General features: G+C 37.4%; 2 protein-coding genes across 5 annotated transcripts in view; one reads left to right on the top strand and one right to left on the bottom strand.

Moving 5' to 3' along the window:
* The window catches only part of LOC131432825 (protein sex-lethal-like), a 285,264-nt gene that overhangs the window by 90,656 nt on the left and 174,496 nt on the right, over window positions 1-20,112 (bottom strand). For 2 of the 4 annotated variants that reach the window (XM_058599363.1, XM_058599364.1), the window contains exons 4-5: window positions 13,150-13,439; window positions 12,927-13,090 (exon numbers count right to left, since the gene is read on the bottom strand). In XM_058599363.1, the coding sequence (XP_058455346.1) occupies window positions 12,927-13,090; window positions 13,150-13,439 (454 nt within the window). Of the gene's footprint in view, window positions 1-12,599; window positions 12,772-12,821; window positions 13,091-13,149; window positions 13,440-20,112 lie in introns of those variants that run through there. The other 2 variants (XR_009229973.1, XR_009229972.1) reach the window with 2 other exon arrangements.
* Window positions 1-20,112, top strand: part of LOC131432823 (uncharacterized) — a 142,770-nt gene that overhangs the window by 17,826 nt on the left and 104,832 nt on the right. The gene's annotated exons all lie outside the window — the stretch shown is intronic.

Genomic DNA, 20,112 nt, shown 5'->3' with positions numbered 1-20,112 from the left:
ACTAAACAAACCGATTCCGGCTATCCTGGTTCCCGGTATCCGGTTCCGGAAGTACCAGAAATAGTGGTCATATATACCAAAATGGATCTCACTCACTTTTCTCAGCGATGGTGTGACCGATTTCCACAAACTTAGATTTAAATGGAAGGTCTTCCGGTCCCATACGGAATTCCTGAATTTCATCTGGATCCGACTTCCGGTTCCGGAATTATAGGGTAAAGTGTGCTCAATATTGCACACCGCCAATTAAACCGGCGAAACAAAAAACGTGAAATCTTTCCTAAACTGGTCTCAAAACTACACAAATCGATAGTCATTATCAGTAGGCAACTAAACAAACCGATTTCGGCTATCCTGGTTCCCGGTATCCGGTTCCGGAAGTACCAGAAATAGTGGTCATATATACCAAAATGGATCTCACTCACTTTTCTCAGCGATGGTGTGACCGATTTCCACAAACTTAGATTTAAATGAAAGGTCTTCCGGTCCGATACGGAATTCCTGAATTTCATCTGGATCCGACTTCCGGTTCCGGAATTATAGGGTAAAGTGTGTTCAATATTGTACACCGCCACTTAAGCCGGCGAAACAAAAAACGTGAAAATTTTTCTAAACTGGTCTCTAAATTACACAAATCGATAGTCATTATCAGTAGGCAACTAAACAAACCGATTCCGGCTATCCTGGTTCCCGGTATCCGGTTCCGGAAGTACCAGAAATAGTGGTCATATATACCAAAATGGATCTCACTCACTTTTCTCAGCGATGGTTTGACCGATTTCCACAAACTTAGACTCAAATGAAAGGTCTTCCGGTCCCATACGGAATTCCTGAATTTCATCCGGATCCGATTTCCGGTTCCGGAATTATAGGGTAAAGTGTGTTAAATATTGTACACCGCCACTTAAACCGGCGAAACAAAAAACGTGAAATTTTTCCTAAACTGGTCTCAAAACTACACAAATCGATAGTCATTATCAGTAGGCAACTAAACAAACCGATTTCGGCTATCCTGGTTCCCGGTATCCGGTTCCGGAAGTACCAGAAATAGTGGTCATATATACCAAAATGGATCTCACTCACTTTTCTCAGCAATGGTTTGACCGATTTCCACAAACTTAGATTCAAATGAAAGATCTTCCGGTCCCATACGGAATTCCTGAATTTCATCCAGACCCGACTTCCGGTTCCGGAGTTATAGGGCAAAGTGTGTTCAATATTGTACACCGTCACTTAAACTGGCGAAACAAAACCTGGACTCTAATGCAATGTTTAATTCTGTTATACTAGTCAATGCACAAACAATCTCTTGGTTTCTTTCAAAAATCGAAGAGAAAAATTTTGAATAGAAAACCACAATATTATAAATGAGAAAGGCATCATTACACCACTAGGTGGATTAAAACAGGTTTTTTACGTATTACGAAGATTGTTTTGTCATGAATACGACTTACTTTATTATGGGGTGCCTTTTCAAAATTTACCCTCTGAGAGAATGATAAGTTTTTGATCGTGAATATCTCTTGTTGTGTCTAACAAATCAACATAATTTTTGCTACACGCCATCGGAAATATGATAACAATTTTATGATAAAATTATCAGTTGTGTGACATAATCTCAAATAATTCAAAATTAAACTTTTCTGAAATGTTTGGTATAATCGAGTATTAAAGGGGATAATGCATAAGGCGCGTTTGTCTTGCTCGTATTTTTAAAGCTCATAGCTCAGTGATATGTGAAAGGATTTATATAATTTATCTACCAATAGAATCGAAATTTTTCATTATAAACGTGTATAGCAAAAGCATTGAAGTATTTCAATAGTACACTATTGAAAAACCTGTCTGATTTGACCTATGTCAACACCAGCCAATCAGAACGCATTCTGAGGAAGAGAACAAAATATCTGCTGCTGTACAACAAATCGTTCGAGAAAAATGTTCCGAAAAGTGTTGAATATCGTAGTGAGTTCCTCAATTTGGTCCTTCTGAATGCTAGAAACGAATCCCTACAGCATATTGATATTTTCTTTCAATAAATTATGCAAATCCAAAATGAAATAATCGAACTTAAAATTCTGTATGCGGTTATTTTTAAAGCCGTTAGGACCGCCCATTAGTGAAAACGCTATCGCAGATGTATTTTATGTCGTTTGCAAAGCTAGTTTCGCTTCCGACAAGAGCGATTACGTCACAGCTGCCAGTCATTTGCATTAATGACAAAACAACGGTGGAGCGCATTACACAAAATCATCTGTTCTAATGGCTCAAAAGTTTTCTAAAGAACTATTAGAATTTCTTCTTTGCAAATCGAAGGTAAATATCCTCAGTTTAGTGCAAATCTAGAACAGCTTGGTTAGATTTGTGCAATTTTCGCTGTGTGAAATTCACAGTAATCGAGATCAAGTGAAGCCATCTTTGTTTTTACGAAAAATGTTCCAGAATTTAATGTCGTAGAGAATTACGCAATTTGCCCCTCCTGAATCCTAGAAACGAATCCCTATAGCATATTGATAGTTTCGTTCAATAAATTAGGCCTATTGTATCATTGATCAACCCAGCGAATTAATGTTTTCTTTATTGGAAGATTATAATCGGTCGTAAACGCTACACCTACACCAACCATATCAGTATCGCACCCACGTACAACAGTTCAGCCTGGAATTAGATGACGGAAGTTAGCGGCATCCATCGGAATTCGAATTCAACTCATCACTCTCCATCACGAACGCTTTCATAAAAGGTTCTTTTCAGAGCCACCATTATTTTATTATAAGAAAGGGTACTGGTTCTTTCATAATATTTGTGTTTCAGAATGTTAAATGTAACTAATCTGTACTTTAGTTTAAGTGAATCGTCTTAAATTCTGCATACAATTTCATACAATTGATCAATTAATTGATATTCGGAAGTGTTAAGGAACATGTCAGTTGTTTTCGTATTCACGACATCCAGTTATGTGTCTGACATTACCCACCCGCCTTTTTTTTTGTTTATATATATTATTGTGAGACGTATTAAGTTACTATGTTCGGTATGATGATGATGGATTTTTGAGCCTCGCGCGAGAAGCAGGTAGTGCCTATTTGGAAAGCGAACAGGACTGGCCGAAGAGTCTAAGCATCCAGTGCTAAGTTTGCTCTTGACCTTGAAGATATCGGGTTCGATTCCTGATGTGATCAAGGATCTTCCCGGGTTGGAAATTTTCTTGAATAACCCTCGATAGTAAATCCGAAATAATTGAATGTTATTTTGTGGTCAGTCGTTCTTTTGAAGAAAAATCTACCGTTTGTTTTTTGTTTACTGGTTTAGATATGTGCTATAGTATTAATTATCATTTAGATAACTCGTTCTGCTCACACCTTTGTAGGGGTATGAGGTGGAACCATCATCATCATCATCATCACATTTAAATATCTCGGGGTCTGATTCGACTCCAACGGCCTGGGGATGTCACATTAGGTATCTGAAACAAAAATGCCAGCAGAGAATCAACTTTCTTCGTACAATAACCGGATCATGGTGGAAGATTTGAATCAGGTTGTATCAAACAACGATATTGTCCGTGATGGAATACGGATGCTTCTGCTTCCGATCTGTGGCGAACACTCATTTCATCAAGCTGGAAAGAGTTCAGTATCGTTGGTTGCGTATTGCCTGGGGTTGCATGTAATCGACTCATACGATGAGCCTCGAAGTGCTGGCAGGTGTTCTTCCATTGAAAAACCAGTTCTGGGATCTCTCATATCGTTTGCTCATTCGATGCGACATTTTGAATCCTCTGGTGATTGAAAACTTCGAAAGGTTAGTTGAGCTTAATTCCCAAACCCGTTTTATGTCAATATATTTTGATTACATGGCTCAGAATATTAATCCTTCTTCGTTTGTCTCCAACCGAGCTCTTAGATACTTTCGATTCTGCTGTGTTTTTCGATACATCCGTGAAAGAAGAGATTAATGGAATTCCGGATCACGTACACCCTCAAGTGGCCCCTAATATCTTTCATAATAAATTTAGAACAGTCAACTGTGAAAGATATTTTATACTGACGAATCAAACATCCACAAGTCCACAGGCTTCGGTATCCTCAACCAAAACATCTCCGCTTCGTACAAACTCGAGATTATTGAAACCTTACAAAAGACCATTACTGCATCGTCACGGACAGTCTGAGCTAAATAGAGGCTCTCCGGACGATTAAGCCAGGAAAACATCCCCCATATTTCCTGGGGAAAATACGGGAACATTTGATAGCTTTATCTGGACCGTCTTATTCAATATCGTTAGTCTGGGTCCCTTCGCATTGTTTCATTCCGAGCAATGAAAAGGCTGATTCACTGGCTAAACAGAAAACTCTCGAAAGTTGGCAAACTTCATGGACGAATGTCGAACTGGGACGATGGCTACATTCAATTATTCCTAAGATATTGACGAAACCTTGGTTCAAGGGGATGAACGTGAGTCGTGATTTTATTCGCGTTATGTCACGGCTCATGTCAAATCACTATATATTCAACGCACATCTCCGGCGTATCGGGATCGTGGAGAACGGGCTCTGCACCTGTGGCGACGGTTATCAGGACATCGAGCATGTCGTGTGGTCTTGCGTAGTGTATCGCGACACCAGGTCGGAGCTACAGGAATCCCTCAGGGCCCGAGGTAGACCGCCTGAGGCTCCGGGTCGGGATGTGTTAGCGAGTCGGGATAGTTCATATATGCTTCTCATATAAGTCATTACCTGAAACACATCAATATACAAGTGTAATCTGTTACATCTTGCTTTGAAAGTTCCTTCTATTTCTCATCTGTCCACCATCTTCATCGAAACTAACACGATTTTTTTGCTGTCACTAACCTTTCCGCTTCCCCCCTCCCCATCTTTTCAACATCTCGATGTCAACTAATTAGATCTCTATCGTCCTTAGTCATTTCATTCCCATATCCCCTTTACATTCCGTTCTCCGCAATATTTACTTCTCCACGAAGACCTTCGTAATCTTCGAATCCATTAACCAAGACTCGAGATACTCTTCGTTCGATTTGAAATGAAACTATTACATCTGGAAGAAGAGTAGAAAGCTCAGTATGGAATGCTTTGAAGTCAGAGATCATCACCGTCACTGGAGGCTTAGAGTGTTGTTTCTTCCCAGAACGACAAGTGCCCATTTTTAAAATTTTAGAAGAATTTTCATCTATGTCGCTACATAGGATCAACGGATATAGGATCGTCATTTTTAATGTCAATGTTAGAAAAATGTGGAGTAACGGATTGGGATTTCTTCCGTATTGTATTATTTTAAACCTCAGGTTTGCTGCCTTTTCGGTTGGACGCAGGTATTGAAGAATATAAATTAACTAGGCTAAATTAATATCAGAATAGACATGTAGTTTGCTTAAGTCTTGATAAATACTGATTTTGTGGTAGCCTTAATAACGAGTAATTAATTGCTTAGTCTTGAAAAGACTGATTATATTAGAATATCACTCTTTGTATAGCCTTAAGAAAGACTGACTAATTGTTAGTCTTCAATAAACAATAAAAGGCGGGTGAGTAATGTCAGAGACATAACTGGATGTCGTGAATACGAAAAAACTGACACGCTCCCATCACTTTTCCGAATATCAGTTAGTTGATTGATTGTATGAATTGTGCAAGCTTTCCTCTTTTTCACTAATAGAATTTGAAGCGATACACCTACATTAAAGTACAGTTTAGTTACATTAAACAGCTACTATTCTACAACTATATATTCCAAACTTGAAACAATTCCTTTTTAATTTGCTAATATAGGAAGCTAGGTACGACAAATTTGTAGTTTATTTTTATTGAAGCTATGAAGTTCGAATATATCTGATTCTTCTCGAAATTTCAGTACGAGACAATTGCAATGGCCTGGTCTGAAATGTATCTACGATCTTCGGTATGCAAGAGTGATTCTAATAATAATAATGATAGTAATAATAATAATACAGATTAACCTGTATATATGGCAACCCTGTTTCGCATGGCATATTTTCACACGACCCCATACTAGTATAAAGATGTGTTCAACATCATCATTTTCGCTTTCGCATTGCCGTTCGTAATTGAATGTGTTAGTGACGGTACAAATCTGCTTTTCTACCTGTCTTCGGAGCCATCGTTCTGACGGTGTCTCGTACGTACAGAGTAGCTGCTTTAACTTAAATGACGCTATTTCTCACATCACATTTCCTTTTATACGTGCTAGTGGTAGCACGGTAGGACGTCCCCTTTGTTAGAATTCCTTTCCTATACGCAGAACGGGAAACAGTGAAACGATATAAAAGAGAGAGTTAGCAGAGCGGCAGCCAGTAATACTGAATGGGTCGTCGAGCTGTGGAGGAACAATTAAGGGCAAGGCAAAGTCCCGCTCAAACCGTGCTGGTCTGAAGTGCCCAGTTGGCGGCAGAATCCATCGTTTGCCTCGGAAGGGGAACTACGCCGAGCGTGTCAGTGCTGGTGCATCGGTCTATCTGGCGGCAGTGATGGAGTACTTGGTTGCCGAAGTGTTGGAGTTGACCGGTAACGCTGCCCATGACAACGAAAACGAAAATCATCCCTCGTCATCTGCAGCTGGCCATCCGTTGAAAACCCCGTCCTTTTCAGGATGACCACATCACTGTGATAAAGAAATATTTAGAATTGCTTTAAGTTTAGCCAGTTCTGATACGCCTGGAAAGTAGAATGCGCAAATCAAGTGGAAACATTTGTTCTAACAATTTTTGTTTTCGGCCGCATACTAAAGTACTCGCGACAAAAATACATATTGATCTGTGGCAACTCTGTTTCGCACGGCATATTTGTAAACTAGTATAAAGATGTGTTCAAAATCATCACTTTCGCTTTCGCATTGCCGTTCGTAATTGAATGTGTTAGTGACGGTGCAAATTATTTTAACTCCCATCTTGATGAATCTTTTGGTAGGAAATATTGAGATCTGAGATGGTTCTCGTGTGTGTCTTGTTTCGGCAATGGGCCTTGCTGGACTTTTTGGCTGCCTTTTTCGGTTTCATTGTGCTGACGGTGTCTCGTGCATTCATATCGGGAAACAATAAGACGACAGGTCCTCGATGTTGCTGTCGTGTGTCTTGTTTCGGGAAGAGTTGCTCAGCAAATGATAGGAAAAGTGAATCATTCAACTTTTATATGGATGCTCTTGTATAGATACAGACATCTCGCGTTCTGATTGGCTGGTGCTGTCATGGGTTAAATCAAACAGGTTTTTCAATAGTGTACTATTGAAAAACTTCAATATTGTTGTAATACACGTTCAAGTTGAATATTTTCGATTCTATTGGTAGTTAGATTATATAAATCCTTCTACAGATCACTGAGCTATGAGCTTTCACAATACGAGAAAGGCAAACGCGCCATATGAATTATCCTCTTTGATACTCGTTTATACCAAACATTTCAGAAAAGTTTAATTGTGAACTATTTAAGAATATGTCACACAACTGAAAGTTTTATCATAAAATTGTGATCATATTTCCGATGGCATGTAGCAAGAATTATGTTGATTCGTTAGATATAACAGGAGATATTCACGATCAAAAACTTATCACTCTCTCAGAGGGTAAATTTTGAAAAGGCGCCCCATAGTAAAGTAAGTCGTATTCACGACAAAAAAGACTGCAAGTGATTCAGGTAGCCTCGAAAAAGACTGAAACCTTGAATCAATGAAACTCTAGGTAGCCAGAAAAATTTTCCAGGAGAAAAGCGTGCGTGCAAACGACTGTTCAACACCGACTAATTTGATCATAAATTGGTGAACATATTTCTGATGGTATGGAGCAAAAATTATGTTGCTGCGTTAATTTACAACAATAGCTAATCACGATTATGTTCTGCCCATTCTTGAACAGAGTGAATTTTGAAAATACGCCCCATGGTAAATTAAGACGTATTCACGTCAAAAAAAAGGCGGATGGGCAATGTCAGAGACATAACAGGATGTCGTGAATACGAAAAAACTGGCACGCTCCCATCACTTTTCCGAATATCAGTTAGTTGATTGATTGTATGAATTGTGCAAGCTTTCCCCTTTTTCACTAATAGAGTTTGAAGCGATGCACCTAAATAAAAGTACATATTAGTTACATTAAACAACTACTATTCTACAACTATATATTCCAAACTTGAAACAATTCCTTTTTAATTTGCTAAAATAGGAGACTAGGTACGACAAATTTGTAGTTTATTTTTATTGAAGCTATGAAGTTCGAAGATATCTGATTCTTTTCGAAAATTCAGTACGAGACAATTGCAATGGCCTGGTCTGAAATGTATCGACGATCTTCGGTATGCAAGAGTCATTTTAATAATAATAATGATAGTAATAATAATAATGATAATAATAATGATAATAATAATAATAATAATAATAATAATAATAATAAAACCTGTTTTAATCCACCTAGTGGTGTAATGATGCCCTTCTCATGTACATATAATTCGTGGTATTCTATTCGGTGTACAATATTGAACACACTTTACCCTATAATTCCGGAACCGGAAGTAGGATCCGGATGAAATTCAGAAATTCCGGACCGGAAGACCTTTCATTTGTATCTAAGTTTGTGGAAATCGGTCAAACCATCGCTGAGAAAAGTGAGTGAGACCTATTTTGGTATATATGACCACTATTTCCGGTACTTCCGGAACCGGATACCGGGAACCTGAATAGCCAAAATCGGTTTGTTTAGTTGCCTACTGATCATGACTATCGATTTGGGTAATTTTGAGACCAGTTTAGAGAATTTTCTACTTTTTTTGTTTCGCCGGTTTATGTGACGGTGTACAATATTGAACACACTTTACCCTATAATTCCGGAACCATAAATCAGATCCGGATGAAATTCAGGAATTCCGTATGGGACCACGAGACCTTTCATTTGAATCTAAGATTGTCAAGTTCAGTTCAGTCATCTCCGAGAAAACCTAGTGAGATTATTTGACACATACACACACAGACATTACTCAACAGTTGCTCAGAAAATGGTAGGAAAGCGACAAAATTCAATTAGTTCTTAATGATGATCTTTAGCACTGAAAAGTGCTTTGAATTGTCTGAAAAGTGCTTTGAATGGGCCTTGCTGGACTTTATGGCTGCCTTTCTACCGGTTTTCGGTGCCATCGTCCTTACGGTGTCTCGTGCGTTCAGAGTAGCTGCTTTAACTTAAATGACGCTATTTCTCACATGACATTTCGTTTTATACCTGCTACTGGCAGCGGTGTACGGACAGACCCTTTGTCAAAATTCCTTTTCCTGTTCACACAACGGTAAACAATGAGACGACGTAAATAATACTGAATTGACTGTCTAGCTGTAGACAGCATCTCATGGAATTTTTACGAAGAAACAGGTACACAAGAGGAACAGCAGCTGCAGCTGGCCATCCGTAACGACGAGGAGTTGAACAAAAACCCCGTCCTTTTCAGGACGACCACATCACTGTTATAAATTAATATTGAGGATTGCTTTAAGTTTAGCCACTTCTGATACACCTGGAAAGTAGAATGCGTAGATCAAGTGGAAACCTTTGTTCTAACAATTTGTTCATTTTTGTTTTCGGCCGCATACTAAAGTATTCACGACAAAAATCCCTAACTCTGTTTCGCACGGCATATTTGTATACTAGTATAAAGATGTGTTCAACATCATCACTTCCACTTTCGCATTGCCGTTCGTAATTGAATGTGTTAGTGACGGTACAAATCTGCCTTTCTACCGGTTTTCGGTGCAATCGTGCTGACGGTGTCTCGTACGTTCAGAGTAGCTGCTTTAACTTAAATGACGCTATTTCTCACATCACATTTCATTTTATACCTGCTACTGGCAGCGGTGTACGGACAGCCCCTTTGCCAAAATTCCTTTTCCTGTTGGCAGAACGGGAAACAGTGAGATGACATGTCCTCGATGTTGCTCTCGTGTGTGTCTTGTTTCGGGAACAGTTGCTCAGCAAATGGCAGGGAATTTATTTTTTGCATAAATATCTGTTTATTAATCTTATTTTTGTGTATTACATCAACATTTCACAATACAAGTGTTTTGATTCTTTGGCCTTTCATCTTTGTTGTTCATACGATTCGTTATTAATAAAAGGTGTTTTAGTTACTCTTGTTTTACATACTAATGTTTAATCATAATATTTATTTTAATTATTTAAAAAATATCTACCTACTTATAACTATCCCTAACCTAATACGTACAAATTTTGAATTATTTGTATTTCAGAGATTGAGCACCTCTCTTCAAATTTCGTGCAGTATTGTTCGAATTTTTGTTATAGTGTATCCAGGGTGGCCATCTCATGTACTTCACTAGTCCTTGTCCAAGATGGTAGAATTGTGAATCATTTTTCAGATCTTACTTTGAATGCGCTGAAGCCTAAGTTTGTGTGTTCGTGCACAGCTCCGCCAAACAGGGACTGCGTCTTCAATTGCGGGGTAGATGATTTGTTTATAGACAGCCATCTGGTTCTTCAGGCACAGTTTAAATGTTCTACAAATCAGCGGATACAGAGACCTAATGAGTATGCTGCATTTTTGAACGATTTTGTCAACATGTGACCTGAATATCAGATGTCTGTCAAAGGTGAGTCCTAGATAGATAACTTCGTCGGACCATTGGATGACCTCATCACCGAATCGTATTCGGCATTCGTCTGATGGAACAAGTTTTGGAGATCTTGAATGTGGAAACAAGATGACCTGAGTTTTTGCTGCATTGATCACAATTTTTCAGCTTGTAAAATATTGTTAGATCGTCCAGACCTGTCTGTAGTTTATTCTTCAGAGCATTAATGTAAAGAATGGCAGTATCATCAGCAAATTGTGACAGAACACCACCACCCGGAAGAGATGGGGTGTCTGATGTAAAAATGTTGTATGGGATGGAACCTAGGATACTTCCTTGGGGTACACTAGCAGGAATAGTAAAACTTTCTGAAAGTGCATTATTCAGTGAAACCTGGAATGCTCTATCTGCAAGACAATTTTTGATAATTTTAATAAGATACATGGGAAAATTATACCGATGCAGTTTAAACACCAGGCCATCGTGCCACACATTATCGAATGCCTTTTCAATGACACTGATTTGTTTTGCTGGATGACGTTTTTAACCCTTGTGAGTTAGTGGATGGTGGATCTTCCTTTCCGTAACCCAAACTGTTCTTTCAGAAATATATCCTGTTCATCTGCGAAAGCAAGAATTCGCCTTTGTATTGACTTTTCAAACAGCTTGGATAGGGCAGAGATTAAGCTGAGGGGCCGATAGCTCTTGGAAAAGGAAGGACTGGGATAACTTTAGCTAGCTTCCACTTTGAAGGGAAGTAACCAAGCTCCCAGGACCTGTTAAAAATTTTAGCTAAGAAGACAAATGAGCGAATACCCAAATGTTTCAGCTCAATGTTAAATGTGTTGTCGAAGCCGGGGGCCTTCATATTTTTGGATTTTTTCACAATAGCAATCAGCTCATTCGCAGTGACTTTACTTTCCTCAGGAACCAAGCTGTCTGATTGGTCAACCTCAGCTACGCTATCAGCAACGGCTCTTTCATGTGGACTAACAATGTTGAGTCCTAAGTTGTGAGAACACAACAACTGCTGGGTTAGCGCATTTGTCTTCTCTACTGATGTGATTAAAGGTATTCCTTCAGCTGCGTCCAGGGGTGACATCAGAGGAGAAATAGGCTTCGGATTTTTCTTATGTACCTTCGTTAAGGACCAGAAGGGCTTTGAATGTGAGAGAATTTCTCGAAGCTTTTGCTGGAAGTTCCTGTTGCGAAGCTCAGATATCCTCTCCTGGATTATCCTAGTTAAGTCTTCTTATCTAGGATGCCAGTTCGTTGATACTGTCTCCGGTAGATATTTCGAAGTCGAATGAGTTTCTTGGTGACAATGTCAAATTGAAGAGAGGAAATCGGCATATGTTGTACTTGGACCGTCCTATCACGAGCGACTGTGATTGAATGCTGGAAGGAAGATAGGGCCGCAAGCTTAGCAAATCAAAAGAGCTGTGTCAGGAAGCAGAGGCCAGTCCCTGGAGGGACGCCTACCAAATCGTGAAACATAAATGTATTCGCCAGTAGATATATACCCGCGGACGAAGTGATGAATGAGACATTCAAAGAAGTAGAGGTATCGGTTACGATGGGCTTGATCAAGAGTTGGATGCATGGAGTCAAGCTACAGATAGCCCACCAAGAAAGGGAGGTGTTGTTAGCCAATAACTATCTTCAGCGGACTGAGTTCAATATCGGATGACATGCAATGAAGCGTGCTTTGCAGCTGCTGGGAAAACGACAACCGGTTGAAATTATACTGTCATGTTGACTCTACCTGTGGAAATTCCGCAAATAAGGGAAACGTTGTCGTGAGAACTACGGGATATTCCTCGTTTCATCTCACCGTAAATGTGCTAATAAATAAACTAATTTTGCAGGGAAAATTTATGTAAATCAGACTTTTCGAGAACTTACCCTTAAAAAGTTTATAGGCCGTTAGAAATGTGTTAATTGACAAACTATATTACAACACTTGATACAACCACGTGACATGAACAACTCAGGAAAACAGAGCTTTAAATTTATTTTCTTGCAATATATCTAATCAGTTTTTATATTATTTATTCATTTCTCAAGCAATCGTAAGAAACTAAGAGAATCCGTGTTTATAAACTTTCGAAAGCTACTAGTTGAAGATAAAATCATCAAATCAATGCCAAATAATGAAGTGAACTGAAACTAAGCTGGAATAAACTAAATATCGAATAAGAAGACTAAATATACTCAACTATATATTTTTTCTTCTCATCTGTATTAAAAGTGCATAACTGAACAGCGAAAAGATCTACTTTTTCTATCAATTCAATAAGGATTATTTCTCATTCGCACTCTACCTCGATTGCTGTGCACTATTGAATTATAAGATGGAACATAGAGAGCAGCCTTTGCTCGTCCATGGTCCTCAGCTACCCGTACATTCAGTGGTTGAGTTCCGCCTTGTGGTATTACATTATTCAAAGCCGATATTGCTTCCTGTGCTTCTTCCCGTTTGTTAAACCTTGAAAAACGATCTTATATCAAATGATATGTTTATACATGTGATCATTAGATACCAACCTAACGAATGCAACTCCTCTCGGGTACCCCGTAAGTTTGTCTCGAAGGATGTTTTTCTGCACTATCGTACCATACTTACCAAAAATAATGTCCAATTGCTCATCGGTTACGGTTCGTGGAAGATTGGTGATATAGAGATTTGTTTCTTTGATTTCTTCGCTTTGTGGTCTAGCATATGAAACCTTTATACGTTTGTTGCGAATTGTGTACCCATTTAAGCATCTAATAGCCCTTTGAGCTGCCTCCTCGGTTAAAAAGTTGATGAAACCGAATCCATAACTGTAACCAGTCTAGAAGAGATGAAAGTATTTTCCAATAATAATGCTTTGGTAGTAAGATAAACGTGTCACTGAATCAAGACTAACTAAGATAAGGCGTTGACAACAAACTCATTAAGCAAATACTAATGTCGATATTAATAATAATTTAGTAATTAATATTAACATCGAGTGTATATTATACGCAACGAGTTAGCCTTCAATTTGATGAGTGTAATGATTTCCCGTAAAAAATAAACCATTTACAGCATAAACAATTGAAAAAAATAAATCATTTACAGCATAAACAATTGATTCACAATTAGATCTATGGGTTACACTACATTTTATTGTCTCTTAACAAGATTTTTTCGTTTCCAACGATTACATATATTGTTTTTACGATTCACAATTGAATTTATGGTACACGTGGTGTTTCAAACAATATGCAAACTGCACATTTGATTGTTTTCCAAGAAAACATGTATGAGAAAATTATATGGTTTGAATTGTTACGATACTTAACAACCTATACATTCTTTTTTTTTCCTTTATGGGCTACTCTGGCCGAGGGGGGTGGTTACAACGATTCACACTTTCCATACCAGACGAACTAGGCTATGGTGCCCAAATGAACACTAGTAACGAAGGAAGAAACCCTATCATTGATAGGTTCCCTCCAGCATGTAACCCAAGCGACAGATTCCTTTACGGTTATCAATTTGCAACGAAAGATACGAATATCTTCTATTGCAAGTTCACCAGAGAGTTTATCACTTGGGCAGGAAGTGTGTGCTTCACCCTGTAACCAGTCAATCATTGAATCGTGCGTCTGTATCGAATTAGTATTTTGTCATCCTACCAACGGCTTCTGCGTCTTAAATGTCCTCGTCGATGGAACTTTGGAAAATTTCGCATTGTATCCGCTTCGGTCTTGGCCCTGCTTTCCTATATAGTCTTTTATGTCTGAAGCGGTACTTACGATTATTACTTTAAAGTTCCTAAATCAATGTAGGTATGCTTGGTCTACTTACACTATCCAATCTAATCTATTCTGATTGTTTCTATCTTTGTCAATGTTACGTTACGTTGCATTGCTTTTTTACTATGCGGGAGAAACCTGTTAATATCTCAAACTAATAGATTATCAAGAATAAAGGAATAATAATAATAATAATAATAATAATGATAATAATAATAATAATAATAATAATAATAATAATAATAATAATAATAATAATAATAACAATAATAATAACAATAACAGTAATAATAATAACAATAGTAATAATAATAAATGTGATAGTAAACATCGTAGTGCATTTTACCTACCAAAAGTTAGGTTATTACATAAAATACTTATTTTTCTTCATTTTCCTGGGACGTTCTAGGGGTTTTCTTCCTCGCACTTCTTTGGTCTTAAATCTTCGATGATAATTTTTATTTCAACAGTCTTGTTACTCGTCATGAAAATAAAATAAGATCAGGTGTTAGTGAGCTTGTTAAATTATATAATGTAAGTATGCCCATTTAACACTAGATTGCCCAGGAAAGTCACAATATGTACACAATGGAAGGATTGCTTGAAATTCTGTGATCGTTTTTTATTCTTTATTTAACGATATATGCACTAAGGCACACTGCACTAACTTTTATTTATTCTATCACAGTTTTTTGTATTGATTTTCTCTCTTCCAATCATTATGACTGCTTTTGAGCAATTTAGGTCTATACTAAGTTCTGGGCCTTCTAATGTTGAGCACGCATCCAGGAAACAAGAACTACATGTATTTCGTGAAGAAATACTAGGTGTGATTGGATGAAATGGTCCACGTGAACCGTTCTCTTCCAGAAACACACATCTCACACTCTCAGTTAGAAGGTGACATCTGTGTCAAAGTTGGAGAAATCTAAGTACATTCAAACCTTTCCCAATTTAAGAGTGTATTTACACCTGCTCAATCTGTTTCGCCGTCTTTGCAATTGTAAACATTACCGATACCGAACCGGATCGGAAAGGTTTGAAAGTTCCTAAACGGTTCATAAGATATCAATTTACTCAGTCACGTACCCAGAGGGGGGGCCCGAGGGGCCCTGGCTCCTCCCGAAATCAAAAACATATAATTACTTAGAACGTCTCAGACATGTGTTACAGAAATAACAAGACAGTAAACGTAAAGTAATGTGGAAAAGTTTGAAGTGTATGTTAAAAACAAGGCACACCGAGAATTAGGTACATAAGCAATCTTCAGTAACATTATTTTTTAATCTTTGGGCCCCTCCCGAAATGAAATTCTGGGTACGGGCCTGAATTTACTCCTATTCCTGATAACAATAGTCCTCCTTTTTGAATTAAATTCACCAGTTGAGGACGACTATCATATATATTAATATTCATTCCAACTAGATCAAGATAATTCAAATTGGTGACAAATTCCAGGCATAAGAATGCTTGAAACCACCTAATGACGTATTGTCAATTTCAAGCAGTATTAGTCCTGTCCACTCCGTGATCGATCCAGATAACATAATAATTTCCATATTTTTACATTTATAAGCGAACGACCGAGCTCGGTATGGTCCGACTTTGTCAATATCGAAGCATAATTTGACTCCCACCCCCATCCGCCAAAGGGGGGTACGCACCGTGTACCTCATCATCCAAAGCCTAGGGATACTTAACAACCTATACATTCTACAGTAAAACCTCTCCTTAATCCACCTAGTGGTGTGATAATGCCTTTCTCTTCCTTCATAACAGTCTCATGAAAATATTTTTTGTCCCTTTATTAAATAATTTCAGACACTAATTTTGACACCAATTGATTCAGATTGATTCGAGTAGTTCACAAAAGCATGCTTCAGTGTTTATGTCACACAGTCGGCATCATTTTTCCAACCTAGTGCTTGACATTTGCGTTGCCTATTTATATGGGAAGAGTGATGCTAATCTAAAAACCCTTATTAATCCACATAGTGGTGTAATAATGCCTTTCTCTTCCTTCATAATAGTCTCATGAAAATATTTCTATCCTTTTATTAAAAAAATTCGGACACTAATTTTGACACCAATTGATTCAGATTGATTGATTCGAGTAGGTCACAAAAGCATGCTTCAGTGTTTATGTCACATAGCCCGTATCATTTTTCCAACCTAGTGCTTGACATTTGCGTTGCCTATTTGTATGAGAAGAGTGATGCTAATCCAAAAAACCCTTCTTAGTCCACTTAGCCACTTAGTGGAATTTTCATATATCTTGAAAAATCACCATAGGTACATGAAATTTTCTATATCAAAAAAATTTGATGCCAAAAGTCTTAGAATTGCATGAAACGTCGAGATTTAGTGTCATCTCGAAAAAAAATATTTATTTTTGGAAAAATCGATTTTCTGAGACTCAAAATCAAATCCCAGAAAGTCGATTTTTTCAAAATAATTTTTTTAGAGATGCCACTAAATCTCGACGTTTCATGCAATTCTAAGACGTCAAAAAAATTCCGATTTCGGAAAACGGAAAGTTGTGCATAAACTTTCGATGCAACAAGAGAAGCCAAGCTTAATTCATGAGGCTATAGATGCCCAAGAAATATTGCTTACGACTATAAAAAATGAATTGATTTCAATAAACAAAAATAGCAGCTTGACCGGCAGTGTTGTTGCCATTAAAAACCATGTCACCTCATTGTTCGATACAGCAATGGCAACAATGAAGGAAAACGTGTACAATGACTTAAAAAAACTGACTTCCTAATTATCATCTGAGTTACGTGATATGAATAACGAGCTAAACCATATCAACCAGCTATCTCTTGATACTGCGGCCAGCTGCACCATGAGCCAACTCCAATATATATTTGATCAAGTTGCATGCTTAGGACTCAACCAAATTAATCACGTTAAAAATCAGCAAAACTGTTACTTAGATTTTTTAATAACAAATTCACAAGAAGACTTCTGTCTTACCGAATCTCTAACCCCCTTATGGAAAAATGAAAGATTTCACACTGCAATTGAGTTGTCCATATTTGTTCATGAGTATAATAGACCCGATGAATATGAGTATGACGAGGTCTTTCAGTATGACTTGTCAAATTATGATAATATAAAGTTAAAATTAAATAACATTGATTGGCAAACCATTTTCAGGGAGTCTAATGTTGAAACTTCTGTGGAAATGTTTTATAAGATTTTATTTAATACTATTAATGATCAGGTACCTTTTAAGAGAATCAGACGACGACTTAACTATAAATATAAATATGGTATAATGATAACATTAAAAATCTAAAAAATCGAAAACAGAAGGCCCATAGAAAATATAAAAGAGACAGTAGTAGCGTCAACTTAGGAACTTATTTACAATCTTGTGATCAATTGAATCTGGCAATTGAAATCGTTTCCGAGGAGTACTATTCAAAAACGGAGAGTGAAATCAAATCTTGCCCGAAGAATTTCTTCAGTTACGTAAAACAAAAACTGAAATCTAATAATTTTCCCTCAAAAATGTTTTTCAAGAGTAAGACCGCTGATAACTCGAAAGATATTTGTACACTATTTGAAAATTACTTCCAAGAAACCTATACTATGTTTTCCGAAGAGGATCGAGACCGTGAATATTTTAATTTCTTCCCTGAACATGCTTGTGACACTAATATTCATCACATTAGTGTCCAAGATATTATGCAAGCGCTCAATAAATTAGATTTTTCTAAAGGTCCTGGACCTGATGGAATATGGACCTCCCATATTCATGAAAAAACTATCGTTAGAACTATCCAAACCCTTCTTTTGGCTTTTTAATAAATCACTCATGACCGGTATTTTTCCTAAAATATGGAAAGACTCTTATTTGGTACCGATTTACACAAGTGCAATTATCTCCTGCATTCCTAAACTTTTTTGAAGCGATAATCAATGAAAAAATGTTTTATCAAGTTAAAAATAGAATCACTAATATCATAAATGAAATAAACATAGATTTCCCAGTGTAATAGTAATGTAGTTGAACAACCCGTGACAGCAAAAGCACCGTCTGGTGGAGAATGGGTGCGTAAATGTGCCCGCAAATATTGTTCAACATTTATAGCATTCCCTGCTCTTTTTAATAGCAAATGGCATTGTCATGGACACAGATATGATTTGTTTTGTTTCTCTTCAGAATGTAAATACGAATGGAACGATTGATCAAAGAATGGTGACCGCAGTCTCAGTGCTAAGCTTGTAATAATTTCTCTACGCTTGTGGAAAGGGAAAGTAATCAGCTGGAAAATACAATTACAATTTAAACTAAAATAGATATGATATGATATTAATTGCAATACCATAGAGTGCTTTTCGGGAAGATTTGACTTGATCTAATTGAGAAGCCCTCTTCTCAATAAGTTCAAGGTACAACATTTCGTAGTCTAATTATTCTTCTGTATTGACAGCCAAATAAAATTTTTTTATGTGATAAGCCAGTTATTGTATTTCAATTTTGTTTGCTTCGTGATTATATTGCACTTCAAATCAACTCTCAATCATTTGTTATAAGTTATTAAAAGATTTATAATTCTATTTTCTGTGTGATTTTGAAGAAACATCACAAGTAACAAATTTCTAGTCTAATGAAAATATTGTTATAACAGCTTTTTTTAAATTTACGAGGGTGTGAAAATTTATCCAAGGGTGGTTAATTTATAATTCAATTCCAAGAGCTGTTGAGCCATGAACACGTATCGTGTAGGTGTCGTGATCGTTTTTAATTGAACTTATTGTTAAATTCTCGGTGTTTCTTTTACCGTGTAATTCTATTTCATCTTCTGATTCATGATTCTGATCGTTCTGATTTCCTGAATCATCCAAACAATTTCACCTGCTATTTCCAACTCACATCTATCGGTCACAATGCTTTCTGTTTCCATCACCTCTTCTGAAGAAAGGCTTTCGGTTGATAAATTTTCTTCGTATGGAGGGGTTGAATTTTCTCGTATGAAGGGGAGGGCAGATTTCTTCAATGTATCATTAGTATAAAATTATTGAAAAATGATATACTTCAATTTTAATCTCGTGTTCTCACCCTTGGCTTCTATTGAGATAATTTTTGAAATCATTTTCAGTAAAGTGAGCGGAACACACATAGTCCTCATTCGTGAACTGGGAGACTCCACATAACTTTTTCCATGCCTCTATATTGCGTGTCCTTTAGACCCAAAATTTTATTAACATGAAATCCTATAGATAAACATTACCTTACTCGTTCTTTATCAGCACTTTAAAAAACGAAATTCGCGACGGCCCAGTTGAAATATCCCCACAATTTCGCACAGCACATCTTCGGTAGACAATTTTGGAAAATCGACACCCGACGTATTTTTTGTTGATTACAATTTGTCAGATTGTCATAGCTATAATCATAGTAGACGCATGGATATGTAAGACTTAAGGCAAAGAATGCGCACGGTGCATCATTATTAACGCACCCATTTGCCGCCTTCAGAAAATGATTGCGCTGATTCAGTGTCATCAGCACTTCCTCATTATGAGGCCTCTAGGTTTATTTTCTTTATGCTAATATGCAGCATGGATTTTTTAAGGGTCGCTCGACTAATACAAATTCACTGGCTGCTATGGATAAGGGTAATTAGGGGCTGTCCATAAAAGACGTCACGCCGCAAGGGGGAGGGGGGTGTTTCATAAAACGTGACCTTTTGTGACAGGGGGAAA

The sequence above is a fragment of the Malaya genurostris genome, chromosome 2, assembly GCF_030247185.1.
Source record: "Malaya genurostris strain Urasoe2022 chromosome 2, Malgen_1.1, whole genome shotgun sequence".
NCBI classification, from domain to species: Eukaryota; Metazoa; Arthropoda; class Insecta; order Diptera; family Culicidae; genus Malaya; species Malaya genurostris.
The sequence above is the reverse complement of the archived record's forward strand: the minus strand, read 5'-3'. Positions and strand labels throughout refer to the sequence as shown.